Source organism: Brienomyrus brachyistius, unplaced genomic scaffold, assembly GCF_023856365.1.
Source record: "Brienomyrus brachyistius isolate T26 unplaced genomic scaffold, BBRACH_0.4 scaffold75, whole genome shotgun sequence".
Lineage (NCBI taxonomy): Eukaryota > Metazoa > Chordata > Actinopteri > Osteoglossiformes > Mormyridae > Brienomyrus > Brienomyrus brachyistius.
In genome coordinates this window covers 566,404-591,624 of record NW_026042350.1, presented here as the reverse complement: position 1 = coordinate 591,624, position 25,221 = coordinate 566,404, and the positions used below count along the sequence as shown (strand labels likewise).

The following is a 25,221-nucleotide window of genomic DNA, read 5'->3' as shown; positions in this document are numbered from 1 at the left end:
GCCGTTAAAGTGCATCAAATATTTAATAAACTACCCACTAAACTACGACCAGAACCAAAGAACTCTGTGTGTATTAAGGCACTTCAAATGAAACCGTAATTTTGAAAAGTGCTTAACTGTATTCAAAGCTGCCGTTCCTAGCAGTCTGGAGAACTGACGTACTGAACACGGCGACGCCCGGGTGCTCCAAGTCTCGCGGGGCACGATGGGATATGTAGTCGCCGCCACCGCTCACGTGTACGAAGTTTAACATTAAATCGTGGTCGAGAAAACTTTGAGGTTAACCTGAGGAACATCTACCGATTTGCACTGAATAGCATTTATTTAATAGCCATCGTATAAGAAAGATGATGTCTTAAAATAGCTCATTGGATACAAGGACTATAGTGTGTTATCGTATAAAGTCATGCTATTATTTTGAAGCATATAATATATACCCCAGACACACAATTATATAATATTTCAAACAGACGGATTCTTCCATAGTAACATGCTACGTTTAGTTTTCAGTTTACTGTAAAATCCAGGTTACCTGTCGACGACTACATGGTGCCCCCTACTGGCTGATTTTGTTTAATATATTTTACATCAAATATCCATTTCACATTTCGTCGCTAACCTCTGGCGCAAAAGCAGGGAACAACCCAGGACTGGGCGCCAACCCGTCGCAAGGCTTGCGCACACACAATTCACACCTACGGACAATTTGGTAACTCCAGTTAACCTCAGCATGTTGTTGGACTGTGGGGGGAAACCGGAGTACCTGGAGGAAAACCCACAACGACACGCCTTTCGTTGATAAAAAAATTACTACATATTTTTTTATGCACTCACGAAGTAAATAATGTACGTGGAAAAATTCTATGATTTAACAGTATAATAATAATAGCTGTGATCTATTTAACACTGGTTATACAAAGCCGCATACATCTGTACAGAACAATGTGCAATAGTAATGGCACTGAGATAAACTTACAGATTGAACTTGTTCCATCCATCCATCTTCCAACTGCTTATCCTGGTCTGCGTTACGGGGGAATCCAAATATTATTCTACATTCAAATTGTATGATTTCCAGTATGGTCAGTGTCGTATTAGCACAACCAATTTTGGCAACACACCAATTAGAACAGGAAAGATCTGTGATAGGTGGCAAAGCACCAAACGCATTTAAGATAAAAATCACATCAAATCATCATGCATCATGTAAACAACTATAAAACCTGATTAAATGTTTTTTTTCCCATTCTTTTTTATTTAAAACATATATTTCCGTTCAATAACTAGCATTTTAGAGTAGCGAGCCATGTAAGAATTAGGGACCTGTGTCATGCAGTCAGTTAGGACATTTTGATATGACGGAATTCACTAACAATGATGTAAAAGTCCTTTACATAATATGTTACACGTTCTGAGACAATATATACAAACATATCAAACTAAAACCACAAAGGTTGCATACATTATCAATTTCAGATACGGTGGACATAAAATTATTCGCATTATTATTCTTAAATTTAGGTGTAAACCTCACACAGGACCTATATGACGTTTGACGCTGTTTTTTGGAAAATGGACAGTTAGCACTATCATACAATACATGTTTCAGAGTTTTCACACAGACAACATTTTTTTTGTATGTCACCTTTGGTTTCTCATATGCTTTCTTGAAAAAAAAAAAAAAAAAAAAAAAACGAACACATCGCACATTTCTTCCTGACAGATTCTTATAAAATACATTTTTTTGAGAGAAGAAACTGCTTCGTCTCAGTGTGCTTCAGAGTGAGGTAAATGCAATTTCTGTGCATGCTCCTTTATTTATCATTCCCTGAATTCTTCAAACTTTGAAATGTGTGGCGAAATACAAGATGACCGTATAAATAAGCAGAGAATTACTTAGTGTGACCGGAAGAGTGTGGGATAGGCGTAAAAATGAGGTACTTTCAGCGCACCTCTAAGATATATATTAAAGGCAGGGAAATGATACGAAAAACCATTTCACAGCAGTTTTAACCACCTTGCCAGACAGGGCGAATCGAAAGCAGCTCATGAATATATTATAATCTCTAATGGCATACAACATGGTAAAAACTGACGAATACTTCAGAACCCAGTTTGGTTGGACTGTCACAAAAACTCATATACCTCTACCGCATCACAAAATGCACTGGTTTAACTGTTGTCATGTAATAAATGCGGCGATTCCCAAAATAAGCAAAGGCAAATCATGCCCGCTGTTATTTCACCTTTAACATTCACAAACCCAATGCACTGCATGGCAAATGTAGTTGTTTTCACATATTAAACTTATATAGCACACAGGTGACACGTATACGGTTTTAATAAAACACATCTAAATGTCTTGTGTTCAATAACAGCATAAACAATCAGTTCCATGCTACATTTCAATATGTAATCATTTGCATATACAATTAAGTAGGGCCTATACTTTAGGGCAACGTATCACGTTTTTCTATGCATGGTCTATAGAAACAAAAAACGTATTTTTTTTAATTCTTTGAATTAGAATCCAAAATCAATTGGACAAGACCAACTGTAACTTTTAAAGCGCCATAGTATTTGCATTGAGAATGAATACACTCTTATCTCTAAAACGACACAATAACAGTAGACAACAATGGTCAGTGGTCACCAGTAGGCGCTTTTCTGGGAGATAGTTACTAAAAGTTTCCCATTGTCCATTGTTCTTAGAGCTGCCACACCAAAGGACTGCATTAGCAAAGCAACGGATTCATTCACATAAACTTGGCGAAAACAAATTAGGAGCTGGCACCATCAGTTTTTGTTTTTTTGTTTATATATATATATATATATAAATATATATATCCTGTGGTGGGGACACATGACGCGATCAGACTACACTCCACAAGAGACACTCTTCTTGCCTAAGTTCTTTCAGTACAGGAAATGCATAAATGGAAAAATCATTAAAAAAACTATGAAAAATAAAACTGGCGATCTCTGCTGCTGTAGAGTTATGGAGGTGATGGCATTCACAACAAAACCTAAAACGATTCTCCCGCCAATTGTTCTTTCTCGGTGAATGGTAACGGATCGGTGGAGTTATATACACGACCAAGGAGGCGCCGCTGCTGCAAATGGCGCCTCATTGAAAAAGTGCCGCGATTTTGCATAGGCTAAATTGTTTTGGTCTTTTTCATATCGTGCGTTAATATTTAATAACCAGGCCCTTTATAGTGACATGATGCGTAACCAGGATATAATTTGTTTCAGTTGACCTCTTATAGGCTACCTGAATTGGCTTTTGTTTCCATATGAGAAATTATATGGAACCAGTTAACAAAATAGTCTAATGGGCGGAACTTTATTAATTTTGGGGAAGGTGAATTTAAATGAATCTTGGTCACTGTTTTGAAAACCTTCCACAGAAAATAGGGTAAAGAGGTAAAATTATACGTTTTTTTCCTTCTTCAGAAAATGGGTTTAATACCAGTAAAGCTTTAGCGATGTGAAAGTAGCTGTCTGTTGGTTTTCCAAAAAAACATGAAATTTTGAAGTGCTGGACTTGGGACCAAGAGAGTCCCGGCGAGACACTGTCCAGTCGCACTGGACACGATTCACTGTATCAGAAGCATCTAACTTCAGCAGACCCCGCCAGTCGTAACAACAAGTGGAATGCCGGTCATTTTATTTTATTTAAGGTATATGACCTTAGGTTAGCTATTTCCCTTCAATCCGATTTAGGAATTTCTTTTTGTTACTCAGCAACAGAGAAAGACAGAAGTCTTTTTGTTGAGTTTAGTCGTTTTTTTTTTTTTTTTTTTAGTATTACACAGGAACACCCAGATGATTCAAATCACAATAAAAGTACTTTTTTCCCCCATACAAAAAATATATAATATACTGCATATAAAACAAAAGAAAAAGATAATTAAGGGAAATATTTCAAGTAACATCTTAAAGGAAGTGATTGTGCACCTGAATGCACTGTTGTAAACAATGGAAAAAAATAATATAATGTATTATATATAATATATACACAAGGTTAACTTAGCAAGGCTCTGTACAAATGTTACAAAACAGTTCCACACGCGTTAATGTACACACACACACATGCGCGCACACACACTCCTACCCATACAGTTTTTTTTTGGCGCAGTCATACTGGTTCATTTGCGCATTTCCAGATGGACGTGTTAGGGGGGTGAGACTTACAGCTGAGGTCATGGGGGGTTGGGGGGTCAGTAGGCTGGTGGTTTGTGGAGGTGAGGGGGGAATCTCTGACGTTTATTAATAAGGGTAAGGAAGCACGCCCTGAGCTGCCGTGCCCTTGGTGTGCCACAGCAGCGGTGTGGTGCTTGTGTGTGTATCTGTTCCTATGTCTGTCAGCCTGTCCTTCCCGTGAGTGCGTATCCATGTAGACGAGTCGCCGTGGCGACTCCTGTGACACAGCTGGCTGTCGCCAGGCAACCCTAGAATGACTTACTCAGCAGGGCTCGCAGTTGCTGTTTCTGTGCACCTCAGGTTAAACGTGCCCCCCCCACCCCCCACCCCACCCTCTCACCCTCTCAACCCCAGCTGTCTCGATAAACAGTCACAGTTTTGTACAGTCGGAAAAATCTTTGGCAACGCTGTACGGCTCTGCTGCCTTGCAGATGAGGCCTGACTGTGGAAGCAGATGAGATGACCCTCTGGGATGTATTCGTCAAAGCCAAGCCTGTCACTGTAACCCCCCCCCCCCCCCAAAATTGATGATTTGCCAGCTGTTACTGCAGGCAGCCATTCTTGGTGGCCCAGTGAGGGGTTGCCCTAAGTTCCCCTCCCATCATGCAGACAGATGACGGCCGCTACAGACACTGGTGAAAGCGGGACGTCTGTCGTGCCATGGCAGCAATGTGCTCGGACTGTCTCGCGGGTTCCGACGCTGGGGGAGGCGCAGCGTGACCCGGCGGCTCGGAGGCGGGCTTGGGTGCGTCCGCCGTGGGTGGGTCCTGCACAGGTATAGGGTCGGTACTATGCGTGCCAGGACCAACCACCACGGTGTGCCGGCGCCAGGCCCGCCTCCGCCGCCGTGTCTCGGGCGACACTGGCTTCCGCAGGCCGACACCCCGTAGGTCATCGGCGGACCCCAGGATGCGTGTCCGCACCTGTTCGGCCAGCAAACCCCACCCTGTGGCAGCTGGCGAGAAGAATGTCAGATTGGCACTGTGCGCCGGGGGTGGGGTGTGGCTCTGCCCGGCACCCCCTCGTCTGCTTGCCTCTGCTTGGCTGGCCGGTGCCACTGAAGCCTGCCCATCGTCCGTCCGATCTTCCTCATTGGCTGGCTCCAGCACCTGCTCGGAGCTGAGGGACCGTCCCTTGGCTCTTTCTGCCTTCGTCTTTTTGCGTGCCAGGGTGTCGCACTGGATGAGCTTGTGGGAGTTGAAGGACTGCCGGGGGTTAAGCTTGTGTGTGGCAGAGGAAGACGAGGAGGAAGAAGGAGTGGCCGACGACTCAGCCCTACTGTCGCTCCTTTCGCTGGGGTTGGAGGGTGCCTCAGCGGGGGTGGGGTCAGGAGTGGGGGCGGGGCTGAGCACGGTGGAGGATTTGTACTGGGTGTATAGGAAGCTACGTGGGGGCAGCGGCGGCTTCTCTGGCCTCTCCTGCGTGAGGGAGCGCGAGGCAAAGCCGCTCTCGTTGTCCGTCTCGCTGACGAGCTCGCTGCGCTCGTCGTCCGCCTCTTCTCCCCGCCATTCAGAGGCGGGGCCACGGCCCAATGTGGACAGGGTGGAATAGCCCGACACAATGGAGCGTGCATCATCCGGGCTCTGCCACGCCGGCACCTTGCATGGCTCTCCCTCCGCCTCCTGCTCCAGGGCCCCGCCCTCTTGCCCCGCCTCCTCCTCCAGCTGGCATGGGGGCTCCTCCTCCTCCTCTGTGGCCTCTCTTCCTTCCTCTTCCTCCTCCTCGTCCTCTTCATCCTCCTCCCCCTCTGCCCTGGGGGCCGTGTCCTCGGCCCTGTCCCCCTCTGTCCCACCACAGTGGCTCGCCTTGCCGGGTTCGTATTCCGAGTCCTCGTCCGTGCTGTTACTAATGGGGCATCTGCCGAGGGGCTTCTTGCGCTTACGTGCGCGCGTGACGACGGACACGATGGAGAGCAGGTCCTTGGCATTCAGGTCTCGCTTTGACCCCCACGAACCCTGGGGTAGCAGAGGAGACAGTCAACGGGGAAGGTGACAGACCTCATTCATATGCCAACAGCACCTAAAAACCCAAGTCTAACACAGAGAGCAGCCATTTTTCGGCAAGCAATAGAAACTAAAGAATTTTCCTGAAAGCTGATTGTTACTATTGAAAATTGCTTGTCTTATACAGATACTCCTCGCTTAACAGCCTAGCCAATAAGGACAATCGACACATCGCTTTTAAGGTGAATGCGTACTTGCGTACGTATGTGCCTCTTGTTTGTAAATATACTAAAAATGTTATAAATAGTGCAAAGGCGACATTAAAACTATACCTAAATATGGTCGACACAAACTCACTACCAGTAGCCTACAGACTGTTTGAAAGATCGAGCGATCGATATTTATCGACCGATTCACTATACGACCTAGTCGTAGGAACGGAACTCGGTCATTAAGTAAGGAGTACCTGTACTTTCATATGTACAAACGAATGCTTACTGCATAGTACTGTATAGTACTGTTATTGCAACATACTGCAATGTAACTGCTGTATGAAATATTTGGATAGAATAGATTAAATAAACATGTTCTTTATAGAGATTAAGAGGCAAACAACGGCAAATCAAGCGGAACGAAGACTAAAGCCTGCTGTTCTGTTGACATGCATAGTGACTGACATATGTATTGTTCAATGCTTATCTTTGTTATTTTCAGATAGTGTAATTTTTTCATTACACAGTATTACCTCTTATTATGAATTTTTTATGTTTTTATTTATTTTGTTTATATTTCAGCATTGTGATGGCTACATAGGCATGCTGGTTTTGCCGTGTACGGGAACATTTGCTTTATAAGAAAGGTGCACGGTCATCACAATGTTACCCATAATGCCGTGCACGACCATGTGACACATTCAGTACTGCAAAGGACCGCAATCTCATGCTTGATCTCACAGTATTTGACTTGGGCTCCTTGTAATTAGCTCTTGTCTCATTATACAAAAAAGGGCCATGAGCCTGTTTTCGCTTCACTAACCTTGGATTTCGCCGATTCATTGTTGGTTGAATCTGTAAAAGTAATAAGAGGAGAGGTCGGGGGGGGGGGGGGGGAAATCATGATTCTGCGTTAGAGGAAAGGGTGGGCTGCAAAAGACATGGGGGGGACAAGACAGGCTGCACGGCATCAGTCAGCAGTCGTGTGCTAGAATGAGATGTAGCGCAACGTGTCACGGCCTCAAAAGCGGCACTTGAGAGAATGAAATTACCAAACAGCTTATTGTGCCATAAAGCTTGTGAGTAATTATATAGTAACATCTTATTAAAGGAATAACAGCAGTGTCTGGACATCTCACTGTTCTTCCCTCCTCCAGGGAGAAGACGCTGCTCACAGGCTCAGTCTAAACAGAACAGTCTGACTTCCTGCAGCGATTGTCATTAGACTGGGGGTCTCGACGCAACAACATGGCAGCCACATATCTCGGGGGAGGTGGGGAGGGCAGCGCAGGAACCGCAGGCGCTCAGTGACGATGTCACTTTGGTGTATTAGGAGCAAGCTGAGGTGCGGGTGGGAGGCAGAGACGGTGGTGGGTGGGGGCTTCCGGTGCTGGGGTGGCGGGACGTCCGTGCGTGTTTATCGACCTCAGGTGAGATGCAAGCGCGGGTGGGTGAAAAAGGACGCGTGGATGTTGATTTGTAACAAGCACCAAAGTACAGAGGAGACAGCAAGGGAATGATGGCGTTTATGAATGAGGTTCCACTGAAAGATCGCTCCACTACGACTGAAATCACGGAATCACACATACATACATAAACACACACACGTGCAAAGTGCTCAGGAGTTTACGCTGAAGTAAAGAGAGAGAAACCGGCTAAACAGTCATAATCAGTGAGAGTTTAGTGTGGGCCAGGGACTATATTTCATGAGGTAGGGCTCACAGAGGAAGAGAAGGGTCACGGTTAATCCATTAATCAATTAATTTAACTGGGTACCAACAGAGGTACGGTAATGTTTACTGGCACAAACCTTTCATTGAGACTGAGAGGTAAGTGGATCTCTCTCACACACACATACAGAGACACGCACAGACACAGAGACACAAAGACATTATGCCAGAAGAAGTCCTACCGCAGTGAAGGCTCCACAGGCTCAGCTAGTAGAGAAACGCAGAGAAGTACAAGAGAGAGAAACGTGGGAAACTGACACACAGGGAACATCCGAGTCCGCGAGGAGCCAAGCAGAACACGCGGATGTATTTCGATTAAAGCACCACTTCTGCGAACGGGGCCTGAGGTCGCCACGGGAACGGGACAGCGCTGTGTACGCCGTGGATGTTTAGTGTGCGCGTAGCTGTGGGGGGGGGGGGGGGGGGGTCGAGGTCTCACCTGAGGCCTCCGGAAGCGGCCCCGTCCTCCCAATGTTGGACAACAGGTGGTCGATGTTTGGGACTGGCTGTTGGTCCTCCTTGTCTACTGGTGTCTGCCGGGGGGGGGGGGGACATTAGTACAGATGTGGGGGGAGGGAGGGGGGATCACCACTTTCCTGTGAAAGCCCAGAAGACGGATACCTTTTCATCCTTGTCCAGGTCCTCGCTGAAGAACCACTCAAACTAGGACGAAGGGAGAGGCTGGGTGTCATTTCTCTGTCCTGCTTATTTTGTCCTTTACTTTCTCATTAAAAAAAAACCTTGTTCTTCTCTGTCAGATTCTTCTCCCCAGTTCTGTCATTTCTCCCTCAAAGACAAACTTTCTGTTCCTCCAAGAAACTCACCACCAGTGGCTGCAGGAGCAATTGACAACCTGCAGTACCCAGCTGGATGTGTAAGGGGCGCTACTGCACTGTGCCCCGGTGGCAGATTGCCAGTCAAAATATTAGAACTCGGGCAGCTTAAGCCATGGTCTAGGCCATGGTGGAGCACTCTGTCCTCAGGTTAATGGACGACACTCTAAATTAATAAGATGATACAATTGTACTGCTTACTAAAGCATACAGGCTTCAATTGGTGAGTTTCTCATATGAAACAAACTATCTAGAAAATTATTAGAATCTGACAGGATTATGAATCACACAAGGTTTGGAAAGGCAGGTGTGACGTTTTGCACTGATGACCTGTTATAACACACACTAGTATCGTACTTTATACACTGACTAATTTGGATGAATAAATGGAAATTAATGTAACTGCACGTGGCACCAGCAGGGGGCAGTACAGATCATGTAAGTGGGACGGGACTCACGTGCTGGATCAAAGTCTCCACTATCTTGTAGCGGTCGGGCATGTGGGTCACCATGTCGGTCATGTTATCCTCGGAGGTTCGCACCAGGGTGGGGCCAAACACCAGCGCCAGGTTACGGGGTTCCATCTACAGATGGGGGGGGGGGGGGGGGGCATCCACAGATCTCATAAAAAATTTGGGCCGTCTCACCACGCCGCAATGGTGGCCGATTTCACCATGTGAGTAAAACAGTTTCCATAAACAATTTCTTTAAGCTGGGTGATGTCTTTAAATAAGTAAAATCGTTTTAGTTACTTTATTGTTTTAGTTTAATCTCAACAAAACATGCTGCTCCAGCATTTCATAAAGAACATGTTTATTTAATATTTAGTGTTGTGTGAACAACAGGGGGCTCCCAGGGGCCCAATGCAAATAAAATGATTGAGTGATGGTAACCACTGCTCGTGTGTGTGTGTGTGTGTGTGTGTGTGTGTGTGTGTGTGTGTGTGTGTGTAGGCATTCCCCATCGTGCGGTAAGCGTGACCCGGAGCGCCCGCCTGCCCACGGGACGTTGCGCTCTGCAGACCTTGTTCTTCTCAGAATGATCCGCCACAGTCTTCAAGTGGCCCATCAGGAATTTCAGGGTGTGGAAGTAATAATCTGGCAGGTCGTGGATCTAAGAGAGGTGGAGCGAGAGAGAGAGAGAGAGAGTGAACAAGAGAGAGAGAGGGAGAGAGAGAGAGAGGAAGAGAGGGAGAGAGAGAGAAAGAAAGAGGTTGGGCGAGAGAGAGAGCGAAATAGAGACAGAGGGGGAGGGAGTGAGTGAGAGAAAGAAAGAGGGAGAAAGAATGAGAGAGAGAGGGAGAGAGAGGGAGAGAGAAAGGGCTCGTCAGGGACAGACTAGCCCTGGCTGGAGGGGATGTGTCATATGTAAGTCACATGTGCACACACAACCGCACGCACACACACACACACATATGCACATACACACACACACACATATGCACACACACACATATGCACATATACACACACACACATATGCACACACACATATGCACATACATACACACACATATGCACATATACACACACACACACACATATGCACACACACATATGCACATACATACACACACATATATACACACACACACATATGCACACACACATATGCACATATACATACACACACACATATGCACATATACATACACACACACATATGCACATACACACACACACATATGCACATATACAGACACACACACATACACACGCGCACACACCAGTTTCCTCATGGTCTTGAGCCTCTCGCTCGCGTTCTCCATCCGGTTGGCGTCGATGAAGTCGTTGTACTTATCTGGGGGTGAAAAGGGCAACTCGCTTCAGTCCAGATACTTTCGTGAGGAGCAGGATGACAGAAGCACAAGCAGGCAAGCTTAGTCACAAACCATCTCACAACTGCGGCATTAAATCAATCATCCACCTGAAGGAAGGCAGAGGGATCGCACCGAGTGGCCCTCTTCGCATGAATATCCGTGTTTGCACACTGTCACGTCTGCTACTCCCCTCTGCACGCCCACTCCGCTCTGAACTTTTAACGAGCTCCCCTGAATGACTAGCCAGTTAATGGCCTGTCGGAAATCCCCAACAACAGGAAGCTCCAGTTCATTTTGGGCTCCCATCTCGTTCTACCCACTGGACTTACCATGCATAATTCACAACAATAATAATAATAATAGCTTCGCCTTTTTCTTTTAATTCGCGGCAGTTCTGCACCCTGTTCCTTATGCTAAAAGAGCCTGGTCTAGCACCCCCCCCCCCAACCAGGAGCTCTGTGTGATCAGACACCACATACCGTTCGTGAAGACAGGCTCCGGCAGCTTGCGGAAGAAGGACTTCAGCAGGCTACTGATCACGTTGAGGTCCTGCCATCGCTGCGGGGAGAGGACTGAGTATTAGTGCCATGCTAGCGACCTGCGCGCATTTCCAATACGGGACAGAAGTGTTGATAGAAACGTCCTCGACACCCGTTAGTGAATTTAACAAGTGTGTTAGTTGTTCTTTGACTCCACCTCACCTCCTCGGTCGGGTTGATGTCCATGCCTTTGTTCAGCTGCTCCTGCAGTGTGGACACCATGGCATTGTTGCCCGGTACCCTGTAAACGCCAGTGTACTCCAGGCCCATCTGCTCCACCAGCCCACAGCAAATCTCCACCACCAGGGGGACGAACTGGACAAGTCACGCAGAAGTCAATGTGAGACACTATCATCAGCAATATCATCATTCATTTTGTTATTGCCGTCCTCATCATCATCATCATCATCGCACGAATCGGCATCATTACCATAATTATCTTAATCACTGTCATCAATGCCTTCCTCCTCACAATCATCGTCATCATTCACTATTGTGAGCTTTTCAGTGGTGCCCCGAATACGATTCTCTGCCTTTCACCGCCTTGTCATCTTTTGTGTACATTTACCGTCACATTTACTAGCTACTTCATTCAAAAGTAATGCAATTACTTTACCAATTATTGCATAACAAAGTAATTAGTTACTAGGGCAGAGGTCTCCAACTCCGGTCCTGGAGAGCTACTGTCCAGTAGGTTTTCTATCCTACCTGGAATAGGTTGCATGATGAGCCACACCTGCTCCCAGGTAAATACTAGGAAAAGGTGCAGCTCATCAGAAGCCAGGTAGCATAGAAAAACTGCTGTACAGTAGCTCTCCAGGACCGGAGTTGGAGACCGCTGTACTAGGGACAGTAACTTCTGTGTTACTTCAGTTACTTTATTAATGCATACATACCCAGACAGCACACATACAGTACGTTGGTATAATATCAGTACATCGCTGAATGATCGCACTCCACTTAGGCCTATTAACAATATATAAATTATTACATATGTGAATGTATGTTGTGGCAAGCGCATTGTTTAAAAAACAATTGTGTTAATCAGCTCAGCATAACTGTTAATTCTATTGTTACTGGTTACCTAGTATCACCCACTCATTGTGCCACTGTAAGGCCAGATGATGAATCTTAAACAGGATAGTAAGGGAATAGGTTGCATTTGTCCATTAATATTTTCAGGCAAGACAAAAGTATCAAGTAGCCATTCAAACCCTTTAAAAGTAATGAGTAACCATTTAGATTTCAGTACTTTTAATTGTGTTATTTAATTTGAAAAGTTAATTAAGTTACATTACCCGTTACTGCCAAAAGTAGTATTACACTACCAACAGTGGCCAGAGTGAGGCGCTCTGGAGCAAATGCCCTCCCACTTTCATAAAGACACATAAATGCAGCTTCACTTATGATTTTATACCTTGGTGCCAAGTTCAGTCGAATGGAGCCCACTGGGACCCCTGGTACCCTTGAAACGCCCCGGAAACGGACCAAGTCAGGAGGGGAGGGAGACAGAAGTGTGGGGAAGTGAAGTCTCCTGACCTTGTGGTTGATGGCCGGCTGGCATTCCTCTAGTCGCACCCCAAAGGCCTTAGGCCCAGACTTCTTGGACTTCTTCATGATGTTGATGCCCCAAGGTGACTTGGGCGGGCTGCTCTCCTCTGCAGACGGAGGAGACAAACAAGGGCAGGTCATTGAAAGAAGCTGGCGCACACCCCCACTTGGCACGCTGGGTTAGTCGCTCAGGCCCTCACCCTTGCTGTCAGGCTTGGGGGAGCGTGGAGCCCCCGTCACGTTGTCCATCTTGGCCATGAGGAAGGGTGGTATTATCCTGGGCACTCTGGGAGATGAGTCCGGCTTGTTTCCCGTCGGACTACGAAGGGTAACGAGTGGCATACAGACTTAACGACTGGCAGCTAAGACTCATAAAAAACGGGGCTCATCGACTGTTTCGCGGGTCCTACCTGTGCTTCCTGTACTCGTTCAGCTTCTTGTTTATCAGAGCTTGACGACAGGAACCCAGTTCCTGGAAAAGCGAGACGGGCGTAAACAGAGTGGAGCTCCGGACGGCTGCCAAGTTTCTGCGCTTTTCAGCGTGCCTTTGCGCAGTTTGTGTTCTGCGCTTCACTGCCAGTCCAACGTCAGACCAATTTTTCCCGTTCAGTGCCTGTCAAATTCCCAGCCCCCAATCTGGCAACCCAACCTGAACTGTGCCATTATGCTAATGAGGTGGTAAGAAAACCTTTTACACAAGTGTTAGTTAATGGCAGCAGTCATGTGTGGGTGTCATTCTATTAATTCTGGCAGAGGTCAGACTGACGTGAGCAGCCGTGTGAAAAATGAGGATCAGAAACCCACTGGGATTATCCTACTCTGTCAGTCACAGGCTGGTCTAACTCTCCTCTCATTGGATACTGTATTGCCTCCCACTTGGTTAAACCAGACCCTGATTGGCTAAAAATCCCACCCACTGGACTTTCTAAGCGCAATGTCTCCTAATGCTAGTCGAAAGGCCTCTCTGAATGTTACTATGAAATAGTTTAAGAAATATTTAAATGCTTTTAATATAACTAAATAATTAAAATGCTTACCAATCTATCCATCCATCCGTGTACTGTTCTTTTTATACAGTATATTACAGATAATAATTACTTATCATTACAAAGTATAATGTAATTATTCCTGGGTTTCATTGTTAATGAAGATGTGCCGGACCAGAAACGTCTCACGTCGTCACGGCTACTGGGCGTGAGCCCCACCCCCTGACCTCGCTGTCGGTCTTGCTGCCCTCACGGATGACCTTGATCCAGCTGAGCATGCCGTCGCGGTCCTCGGCCTGCAGCAGGTACTCGCAGAAGTCCTGCGTGCCGAGGCGCAGCACGTGCTTCCGTTTGGTCTCGCTGTACGCGATGTCCGCCAGGCAGCCGCGGATGCTGATGGGCTGCTCTTCGTCACCGTGGCCCGACCCAGTGGCGCCCCCTAGGGCGGCGCCGTGCAGCACCGCCTCCCGCTTGTCCTTGTACAGGAAGAGCGAGTGGGAGCGCAGAACGCAGAAGACTCTCTTCCAGGGCCGCATCCCGCCGCCCACCTTCTGCGATGCACAGAGAGAGTGGGGTATCCAGTCACTTTCCCCTGGCATGCATGACCCGGCCTTGTGGGCCAGCATTACAAACCACCCCCGTTAAACTAGCAGAATGCTGAAGCTTATGTGTCCTTCTCACATGGTCCCGTCTCAGAGCGTCCTTTGGTCACATGACCAGCTCTGACTAAATCTCTTACCCTGGTTTCGATCCCAGCACTGACTTTGCCTCTAATCCCAGCGCCGACCCCAGCACTGACCTTGCCCTTCTCAGTGAGGATCTGCTTGTAGTGCAGCCAGCCCTCCTTGCGGACATCGCTGAAGGTGATGCTTCCCAGCTCGGAGGTTGAGTGGCGCTTGGAGCGGATCTCCGTCGGGGCCAGACTGTCAAGGGACTGGGTGCGGCACGAGAGTTCAAAGGTCACAGCCGGAAGCGATACTTATCAGTCCAGACAAACATACTTGACTGCTTCTGGGAACTTTCTTTTCACACGGACATCTGCGGAATTGTGCGGAATATGTCAGTGTTACTGCTGCCCGAGTAGTAATTTAAAGAAATTAACGAACAGGAAAGTGAGCCATTCATAATTAAGAGTGTGACGGATTACCCTTCACTTGTGAAGAAGCACATTTTCTCTCTGAAGATGTTATACATTGCAGTTTCATTCAGAGGGATTCCACATGACCCACTGTTTTCCTGAAATGCTTACAGATTTCTCCACTTAAATGCTAAACTTTTCCTAAGCTTAGGGCACGATAGCCAGCTTCCTGAGGAAAAGTTCTCTCTTTCCAATTACCACAGCATTTTCTGGATTTGGAAACGCTGCAGTACGTAGCAATTCTGCAGGAGAGACATGGCGGTGTGCTATGTACACGGTCTGCCAGCGTGTGCCGAGCGGAAGGACTCACCCCGTCCGTGAAGAAGCTCTTGACTCTCTTTGGCAATATCCTGCACAGAGAGACGTGAGCATCAAACCAACAGGGTACTGAAAGTAACATGATTAAGCACACTAAGTAAGTAAGTCCCTCCCCATTTTTTACTTCCCCTTTCCCTTCCCATTATCGAAATTAGGACACCATGCTGACCCCCTTCCCCCTCACCCATCCCTCACGAGAACTCACGAGAACATGTGGCCCTCGTTCCCGAAGGTGTTGAGGCCCTCGCATGACTTGGAGCGCTCTGTGGTGATGGCCTGCAGGTAGGAGGTGCGGCGGTTCGACTTCACGCTGCCTGTAGGGGGCGCAAGAGATGGGGTTAGGTGATGGAAGAAACCGACCAGTATGCAGGGGACGGGAAGAAGGACAAGGGTGGAGGAGATGGGGGAAAGCTTAATTAAAGGATGCCAAGTAAAAGAGGGGGCGATGATGACTTCCTGTTTGATTACCACTCAACAGGAAGTGCCAAATCAAGTAGCAATCTGTAAAGATCGTCCACTACTTGCCTTTCAGTCACTATGGGCGGGGCATGGTGCTGGCTGGCAGAGAGGAGAGGGCTAGCAGGTTAGGGGGGAGGGGGGGTGTCACTCACTGCAGTCGTGTGAGAAGAGCCTGGTGAGGGGAAAGGCGAAAGTGGGGGAGGTGGGGCTGGTGGTGACGGTGGGGGCGGAGCTCATGACGCTGGACACCACAGAGGAGGCGGGCACGTGGCGGGCACGCAGGTCTGCACTGGGGCTCGTCGGCTCATCTGTCGGGACGGCCGGGGCCATCAGGGGGCGGGGAAGGGGAGAGGCGAGAGGAGGCAGGGGAGGGGAAAGAGGAGGTAGGGGAGGAGCAAGAGGAGGAGGGGGAGGAGCAAGAGGAGGAGGTTGAAGAGCAGAGTAGCGAGGCACCAGCAGGTTACTGTCACGGAAATAGACACACACACACACACACACACACACACACACACACACCTGTACTCATATCTTTGCGGGGACCATCATTCTAGGGGCAAAACCCTAATCCCAACAATGACAACCTTATGCCCTACCCAGCCCTAACCTTAGCCATAAGTGACCAAGCAAATTGTTTTTTTTTAGTTTTTTGATTGCAGATTTTTATAAAATTCAATTTGCCCTCGTGGGGACCGAAAACATGGTCCCCACAACATAAAAATAACAGGATTTTATCACATTGTGGGGACACATTGTAGCCCCCACAATGTAATGGATATCTGACCCACACGTGCATACACACTCAGTATAACGCAGTACTTTTAAATATGGTGGGATTGATTCAGTGTCAGCATTACTCCTGCGTAGCTTTAGTGCTGTTTTTTGGGGGCCCTGATCTGGGGGTCCAGGAAAGCATATCATATTCGGCCCCCAACCCAGACCAATCTACTTAGGTTACAAATTATTTTGGGCCCCTTCAAATTCATCCGAACTTTTCTCCCCTTTACAGCGCCCCCCGCCCTCATGCGAAACGCTCCCCTCTTGCACGTATTCATGTTCACGGGCCTCGTGCCCATCATTCTACGTACGCAGGGTGACGACGACTAAACGCTAAACCCACGTAGCAGTGCCCCCTATACGTTTGTACTCACTGTGCATGCACCCAATCCTGGGGAGGTCAGTGGTGTCTCCCCACCTAACGACCCAGCCGGAAGTGTCCCAGGAAGACCATTCACCCCTCTTCTTCTGCCCGGGAGTCCGTGTACGCGATCTCTGGAAGCGAGGAGGTCGGTGTCCCCCTCCGAACCCTCCCCCCGCTACGCGCTGTGGCCTCTTGGCGGGAAGCCCCTTAACCCAAAACGGCGCACGGTTTCGGTTCTGCAGGAGCCCAGAGCAAAAGGCGTCTGTGTTCACATGGGACTCAGTCCAGTCTTGACTGTCCAGCCAAACTCAGGCAGACAACCCAGCAGTACCTGCTGAAGGAGCCTGATTCAACAGCTGTCAAGTACAGCGGCCGTCGCGTCTCAGATATATTTACACACTGACACTCCCTGCCCCTCCCCCAGGAGTATCTGAATTAACCGGTACTGGCTTCCTAGGAGAAGTGACTCTGAACTCCTGCACGTTTTCAGGTCCCCTTTTGCAGGGGGGGTGGGGCCATGCACGTTCCCTAGAATTCCCTCTCAAAGAGTCCTCTCGCTGTCTTCCCCCATTAATCCCCCCTCTCCCGGCTGCTCGCCTGTTCAACTAACCCCCCCCCCCCCCGGTTGTAGCCCCCCCCCAGCTGCACCAAGACAGTGTGGCCATTCAAGGGAAACGGGTGGCATCTGACTATTTACGGCAGGGTTAGAGGGACACAATGGACCCCATTAAGTGTGGTGCGGTTTATGGGTGGGGGGGATGTCCTGGTGCTTCTGTTCACCTTAACATCCTCTCCCAGTGCAGAAATACTAATTTTCCCTCCCCACTCACTCACCTGTCCCACGGTGGCAAAATAAAAATCCCCCCCCCCCCCCCGGGAGTTCCGTGCCCCCCAGCTTTCGGAATGGATCTAGCCTTTATGCTGACAATGCGAGCGCAGAAAGGTGACAGCAGACAGCAGCTCCCTAATTACCATCACGGCTAGATGGGAAGTAGCCCGGTTTTGTTATAAATGAACTGGTGGGGTGGTGGGGGGGGGGCTGCTCTGATAATCGCACTTTCAGTTTCAAACAATGTTTCACTGTTACACCCTTAAGTGAAGGATCTTACTCCAACAGACTCTGCTGTTGTGCCCTAAAGTAACAGGCTCTGCTGATATATCCTAAAGAGACTAATCCTGATCAAACACTGCTATTTCAAGCAAGGTTTTCCAATTACACTCTAAAACGAGGTACTTATCCCAAAGAGGCTTTGTTAGCGTACCCTAAAACGAGGTACTTATCCCAAAGAGGCTTTGTTAGCGTACCCTAAAACGAGGTACTTATCCCAAAGAGGCTTTGTTAGCGTACCCTAAAACGAGGTACTTATCCTAAAAAGGCTTTGTTAGCGTACCCTAAAATGAGGTACTTATCCCAAAGAGGCTTTGTTAGCGTACCCTAAAACGAGGTACTTATCCCAAAGAGGCTTTGTTAGCGTACCCTAAAACGAGGTACTTATCCCAAAGAGGCTTTGTTAGCGTACCCTAAAACGAGGTACTTATCCTAAAAAGGCTTTGTTAGCGTACCCTAAAATGAGGTACTTATCCCAAAGAGGCTTTGTTAGCGTACCCTAAAACGAGGTACTTATCCCAAAGAGGCTTTGTTAGCGTACCCTAAAACGAGGTACTTATCCCAAAGAGGCTTTGTTAGCGTACCCTAAAACGAGGTACTTATCCCAAAGAGGCTTTGTTAGCGTACCCTAAAACGAGGTACTTATCCCAAAGAGGCTTTGTTAGCGTACCCTAAAACGAGGTACTTATCCCAAAGAGGCTTTGTTAGCGTACCCTAAAACGAGGTACTTATCCCAAAGAGGCTTTGTTAGCGTACCCTAAAACGAGGTACTTATCCCAAAGAGGCTTTGTTAGCGTACCCTAAAACGAGGTACTTATCCCAAAGAGGCTTTGTTAGCGTACCCTAAAACGAGGTACTTATCCCAAAGAGGCTTTGTTAGCGTACCCTAAAACGAGGTACTTATCCCAAAGAGGCTTTGTTAGCGTACCCTAAAACGAGGTACTTATCCCAAAGAGGCTTTGTTAGCGTACCCTAAAACGAGGTACTTATCCCAAAGAGGCTTTGTTAGCGTACCCTAAAACGAGGTACTTATCCCAAAGAGGCTTTGTTAGCGTACCCTAAAACGAGGTACTTATCCCAAAGAGGCTTTGCAGATGAGCTCCAAAATGAGGTATTTATCCCAAATAAGCTTTGCTGTTACACCCCAAAACGAGGTACTTATCCCATGCAGGTCTTGCTAATGTACCATAGAACAGGGTACTTATCTCAAACAGACTTTACTATTCCGCTCCAAAATTAGGTACCAAACAGGCTTTGTCAATGTACCATAAAAGGAGGCATTTATCTCACACAAATTTTGCTGTTGTACCCTAAGGTAAGACTCTGCTGAAGGGAGGAAGGTCACCCGTCTGCTCCCCCCAACCCCCGCATGTCCTGCGTCTCAAACTGAGTGCCACCCCTTCACAGCCGGATTGCCAGCTAGGGGTCCCTGCAGAGCTGAATTTGGGGGGGGGGGGGGTGGCACCTGAGGATCCTATCTGAAGTAATAAGGGTTGCCCCCCCCCAGGACACACGAGGATGAAATGTCATTAAATTCAGATCATGGGGGGGGGGGGGGATTGGTCCCATCGTTAGAAAATACAGAAGAAATAGTGTCCTATACTGGTTCAAAAGAGGACAGAGCATTTTATTTTTCACTATGGGACAATTCTGTAAAATACAAGACTTACTCCAAACCTACCTTCAGCATAAAATGCTGCTGTAACAACCACACAAAAAACAACTCGGGACCCCTAGGCTACAGCCCCGGTTACCCCCTGCACAAGTCCCCCCCCCCAGATATGATGCCTTTCCTCTTCCTCATTCTTGCTCGTTCGAGGACTGAACTTTGTTTGTGTGACGAACTGCAGGAAGAAGGACAGGCAGCTACATTCACCCTCCTCTTTAATTTCATAAACTCGCCCCAGGTGATGGTGATTCAGTCACCGGGCTTCTAATTTGCTCCCATTTGACAATTTCAGGAATCTGCTCCGTGTCCCTAAGCTCTCGATACTGTGCTTCGCGAGGCGAGGCGAGTAAATCATGCCTGAGACATCTTTTCGGCTGACGTCACCGAAAAACACGGAGCCGGTTCATCCGTCAGCGGGTGGGCAGGTTGCCGCGCTGAATCAGACCCACCGATCCTGCCTGCGGGGGCAGCGTGTGGCAAAACTTCACTGACTTCAGCACCATCTTACAAATACCCTCATTTCAATTTTGCCCCCCCCATTTCTTGAATGCACTGTAGGGCACCCTTGCCCTGGCAACGGAAGCTGCCCCCCCCCCATACTGAAAGAATTGGCCTTTGTATCTTTAGCCAAAAAATACGGTGACCCCCACGGCCTATAATTGCAAAACTGAATAAGGCAGATAAAGTGCTGATCACGCAGGCCTGGCTCATTTGGACAGAGAGGCTGTGTTTGGGCCCTGGGAACCCCCCCCTGCCCCCCACCCCCGATTTTGCCTTGTGCCCATTAAATGCCTCTTGTTGAGTGACTCAGACAGCATCGTCACTGCCTGCCCACCCCCAGCAAAACTACGGTGCCATGATTTTAATCCGGGTTCTGGTGCAAGATCCCATCATCTTCACGACTGGACACAGCATCACATCTGGCTCCATATGCGAGCCAGAAACCGTAACGGAGCCTCTCTGTGGATGCAGGTAGATGCCAAATCAACTGTGTCACACAGCTGTTGGAATTTGTAGCTGTAACCTCTCCTGTAGCACTGATTATCACTCTGCTAATGAAACACCCCATGAGTCAGACATCAGTTACCGACGTTCTGATTCGGGCAATTTCAAGCTAAAATGTTTACCGTTAAGGAGTTAAAGACCATTAGCATCCACTCAGAATCGAGTACTACCATGAGTATTACTCGGAGTACTACCATGAGTATTACTCGGAGTAATACCATGAGTACTACTCAGAATAGCATCCAATCTGCAAACCAGACAATGCAAGCCAGCAGAAATACAGAAGCGATAGTATATAGAGTGTCATATGGAACGTTCCATGGCCCACCATGTTGCTGCCTTTGTCATGTGACCCGTGGGCCGAAGGGTGGTCTAAGGGGATGGTGCTCACCTATGAATGGAATGGAAGCCAGGGAGTCATCTTGTAGGGTCAGTGGCGCCAGGCCCCCGTTTTTTCTGCGGGGGGCGTCCACAGACCTGGGGGTAGCAGTGTTAGGCCCTTCGCCCTGGAGGCCCAGGGCCTCGGCGGTCTCAGCAGGCAGGCCGTAATGCGGCTGCCGCTGGCCGGGGGCCCCCCGGCGGCCTATAGGGGGCTTCTGCCGCAGCACCACCTCCTGGACCTGAGAGTGCGGCTGCTCCTCCTCCCAGGGCCTCTCGTGGTTGGTAGGGCGATGCGTTCCATCGCGGGGTTCCGGAGCGGCAGGGGGGGCGGCGACGGTCTCCTGGGGGCTGGTTTTGGGGGTGGGGTTCCAGTTGAAGTGGGGTCCTGAGTAGGAGGGATCCCTGAAGGAATGGGCCTGCATGAGGCGGCCGGCTTTGCGGTAGAAGGACGGGCTGTAGCTGCGGTAACCCACCGGCTGGTCATCCGCGCTCTGCAGGGGCAGCCGTCTAGGCTGGGATGCCGGGGGCTGCTCCTGTTGGTGCGACTGCCCACATCCACTTGCAGAGGGCGCGGGCACGGCTCCGTAACGCGGCCCCCGCTTTTGGTGAACCTCAGTCCTGGGTGCAGGTGTTGGTGCCTGGTGCGGTGGCCAGGCAGGCCGATCCGGACGTGGTGACACCACAATTGCTGCCCGGTCCAGCATCTCCATTGAGCGGCCGTGTCGCTGGTATTTGGAGGCGAGAAGGTTCTCAGAGCGGGCGCGGCCCGACCGATGCTTGCTGGTACTGCCCCAGTCCTCAGCCCAGCTGGAATCGCCGTACTGGCTCGAGTCCGGCTGCAGCAGCAGGGTGTCCTGGGAGGCACTGTGGGGCCAGCCCATGCGTTGACGACCCGGCGCCACTCCAACGCCCACCTCGCCCAGACGGTCCTGAGAAATGCTCCGGTACCGGGGCGGCATCGAGGGGCCCCTGCGCTCAGGCGCCTGGCTGTAGTACCAGTCCGTCAACGCCTGTTGTCGGGCCTCGCTCCTACTCAGAGCCGCCTTTTGGGGGCTGGGCCAAGGCTGGGCGCCTACACGGGTCTGGGCTGTTGCGCCAATGTTGTGGTTTCCGTAGTAGCCATGTAGGGGACTAGCGTGCGCCGGTCCCGAGGAAGAGGGAGGGGACACGTGGCCCCGCGGCTGCCCCACGGCCTGCTGGGAGCTTATGCCATATTGGACATCCTCTGTGTGGTGGGTGGGGCTGCCTTTATTCGGCCCCCGTAGCTCCAAGGCTGGGCCCTCGAGCCAGCCGACTGGGCTGACCCTCCCTGAGCGGTTGTCCGGGGGGGAGGACACCCGGGCCGGGGCCAGCCAGCAGCCCCGTTTGTCTGTCTGGTTGTGGCCCATGTGCGACTGGGCCCTGCTGCGGGGGTAGCAGACGGGAGGAGGTTCTGGAAGGTCCTGAGCTTCACCTGTGTAGGGTTCATTGCCACTCAGGTAGGCATCCTGGGAATATGCCTGCATCAAAGAAATTCCAGTTAGTAAGATTCTTTCACGGATTTTTTCATAAACATGAACAAGCAAACTTCAGGATATGGGTTCTCGTCCATAACCTTGCATCCATATATACATTTTAACCTTGAGAGATTTATACTTCACCTTTGAATACAGCTGCACATCCACAAATTAGCAATTCAAGAACTACAGTTTATACTATAGTATAACATTGAGAAACTGAAAGTTCTCTTCTGGGGTCTCAAACCAGCAGCTTCCAGGGTTCATATCTAGCAGGGTTCTGCATCACAGACGATACTGTGAGACATATCACCTGTAACCAAGAAGGACTCTCCCTGAACCGGCCGCCCCCCCAACCCCCTCCAATCCAGAACTCGGGCGGGTCCCGCTCTGTCCTCTCCCTCTCGCCCCTACATTCACACGGTCGCAGAATAGTGTGTATTCGCTGCCATGGCGACTCACCGTTACCACGGAAAGTTACGAAAAAACAGCCGTTGGGAATGTATAAACCAGAGGGCCTCCCGCCCCCACACTGAAGTCAGTGAGTCGCCGTCGGCCTGTTTACCTCCGTGGCTGAGTGACGGCTGTCGAGAGAGACGGCTAATAGTGCAGATGAAGGAGGAGGAGGAAGAGGAAGGCCAAAATGGTTGCCTGACCCCCGGGGCCCTCGCTGTTACTTGTCTGCTGCGTCTCCTTTGCTTCTTCCCTTTCTTCTCACCCTCGTCTTCCCCTCTTTCTGTCCTCTCCTTCTTCCTCTCACTGACTCTCGGTCTCACACATACTCCTGCATGCCCTCCCCCAGCACGGTGGCCCCGCCTATCGGACTCAAGCCGTCTCCGCCCAGACAGAACATAGGAGGAGCTGGACGTAACCCTCAGGAATGTGGCCGAGGCAGGCGGGAAGCAGTGTGGGGGGAGTGGTGGCACTGAGAATTAGGTAGTGCAGCCTATGAGCTTTTGGGGAGGGTAAACACGCCGTCATGTGTCCCAGTCATGGGTTGTCGGGACAGGGGTATGTTGGGTATGTATGAATGACACAGACAGCATATGAGAGGAATGTGTGTGGGACTGCATCTCTGTGCATGTTTTTCTGCCTGTTTATGAGCACAGTTGCACCATCCTGTTTCTCACATTTCCTGTGATCGCTTGGCTATTTCTCTGGATGTCCATCCCTGTCCGTCTGAGGCTCTACCCGCATGTCTATCACCGGGCCTGCATGCGATGGCGTGATACTCGAGCTCCCCGACAGCCCGCTCCTAATGCACTGGTGGATATCGGCTCAGTTTTTCTGCTCGCCCTCGCCCCCCCCCCCCCCCCCCCCGTGCCAGCTCTGGGAAGCTAAATATAAATGGCAATTGTTTTGATCTCAGACATGAACACACACATTTGTGATATCCATTAGCTGTAATGACTCTGGAATGAGGGATTATGAAAAAAGGCAGTGGGAGGAAGAATGTTTATGAGTATTTAGTAATGCCGTTCGGCTTCGTGTACGTGAGCGTGTGTTTGTGAGCGTGTGTTTGTGAGCGTGTGTTTGTGAGCGTGTGTTTGTGAGCGTGTGTTTGTGAGCGTGGGAGGGTGAGGGGTTGGATCAAAGCCATATGTGTGTGACTATGCATGTCAGCATGTGTGTGAGCTGTCCGTCATATAATCGGCAGTAATCCGTGCGGAGAGAATTATGGAGAGAACATTACCGAAAAGAGAACAACTCCCAGACAAAAGACTGGGGAGACACCCTCCGAAACACATTAAAGGCACATAAAACACCAAAGTGGGGCGAGGCTAGGAACCGGGAAGTTAACTGATGCGGAAGTCAGAGGGAATTCCTCGGAAATGTTGAGATGCAGAAGCGTGATAGACTGTGTTTGTGTGAGTATGGTAGAGTGGGTCGGCATTTCTACTCACCAGCTGCAGTACATCTTCATCTCTGGGCATAATGGACAACTCCAGGACACTCTCGCTGTGGGAGTGAGACATTCAAATGGGGGGGGGGGGGGGGGGGGGGCACACAACACATGAACACTTATTAAAATATGTTTCAAAATATACAATAGGGTGAGACTGTTGTTAATAAATCACTAACTGCTTAAGCTAGTTAGCTCAGCTAGAAAAATCAAACCTAAATTATTTAAAAATGAAATCCAGATTGTAACCATGAAATTATGAAATAACAACTTACTTAAATGTTACGCTTTTCCCTGATTGGACGGATGGCAAGCACCTGACCTTGCAGCCCCGCCCCCTGCTCCCACCATTAATAAATGTCAGAGGTCTTCATACGTGCTCACCAGTTCTGGATGAGGGCGATCACCTGCGAGTAGGTCTTCCCCAGCACACTCTCCCCGTTCACCTTCACTAATCGGTCCCCTGCGACACACAGACCCTGATTGGCCAGATGCACTAAAAGGCACATTCCCCATCTTCAGAGACAGCCCTTCCTCATCGTGACGGTCTACACAATGATGGCTCTAATCAGAGTGATGTGGGTGGGGGAGGCATTGGGAATTTACGGCCACCCACAACCCAGACTCTGAGACCCCGCCCCTTTCTCCCTGAGGGGGGGTGTCTCATTATGTTCTAGACTCCACCAGGAGGACATTCTGAAAAGCAAACATCTCCAGGCAGTGGTGCTAGCGGTGCTGGTGGGGAGGGGGGGGGGGGGTCATGGATTCGAATTCCCCAGTGGCAGGG

General features: G+C 49.3%; 1 protein-coding gene and 1 long non-coding RNA gene across 7 annotated transcripts in view; one reads left to right on the top strand and one right to left on the bottom strand.

Annotated features, from left to right (window-relative positions):
- Positions 1-1,234: 1,234 nt before the first annotated feature.
- arhgap23a (Rho GTPase activating protein 23a) overlaps positions 1,235-25,221 on the bottom strand; it is a 60,126-nt gene continuing 36,139 nt past the window's right edge. For 4 of the 6 annotated variants that reach the window (XM_049003194.1, XM_049003193.1, XM_049003190.1 and 1 more), the window contains exons 5-24: positions 24,819-24,897; positions 24,436-24,490; positions 21,046-22,534; positions 15,887-16,042; positions 15,481-15,589; positions 15,268-15,307; positions 14,619-14,753; positions 14,047-14,370; positions 13,244-13,305; positions 13,034-13,152; positions 12,822-12,940; positions 11,445-11,597; positions 11,223-11,301; positions 10,651-10,724; positions 9,948-10,037; positions 9,383-9,508; positions 8,713-8,754; positions 8,531-8,624; positions 7,185-7,216; positions 1,235-6,161 (exon numbers count right to left, since the gene is read on the bottom strand). In XM_049003194.1, coding sequence (XP_048859151.1) covers positions 4,830-6,161; positions 7,185-7,216; positions 8,531-8,624; positions 8,713-8,754; positions 9,383-9,508; positions 9,948-10,037; positions 10,651-10,724; positions 11,223-11,301; positions 11,445-11,597; positions 12,822-12,940; positions 13,034-13,152; positions 13,244-13,305; positions 14,047-14,370; positions 14,619-14,753; positions 15,268-15,307; positions 15,481-15,589; positions 15,887-16,042; positions 21,046-22,534; positions 24,436-24,490; positions 24,819-24,897 — 4,709 coding nt within the window. In that variant the 3' untranslated portion in view covers positions 1,235-4,829. Of the gene's footprint in view, positions 6,162-7,184; positions 7,217-8,530; positions 8,625-8,712; positions 8,755-9,382; positions 9,509-9,947; positions 10,038-10,650; positions 10,725-11,222; positions 11,302-11,444; positions 11,598-12,821; positions 12,941-13,033; positions 13,153-13,243; positions 13,306-14,046; positions 14,371-14,618; positions 14,754-15,267; positions 15,308-15,480; positions 15,590-15,886; positions 16,043-21,045; positions 22,535-23,096; positions 23,795-24,435; positions 24,491-24,818; positions 24,898-25,221 lie in introns of those variants that run through there. The other 2 variants (XM_049003192.1, XM_049003195.1) reach the window with 2 other exon arrangements.
- LOC125726759 (uncharacterized) lies at positions 18,116-18,522 on the top strand. Its single transcript, XR_007388390.1, has 3 exons — positions 18,116-18,231; positions 18,275-18,403; positions 18,490-18,522. It is a non-coding gene; the product is annotated as an uncharacterized LOC125726759 (long non-coding RNA).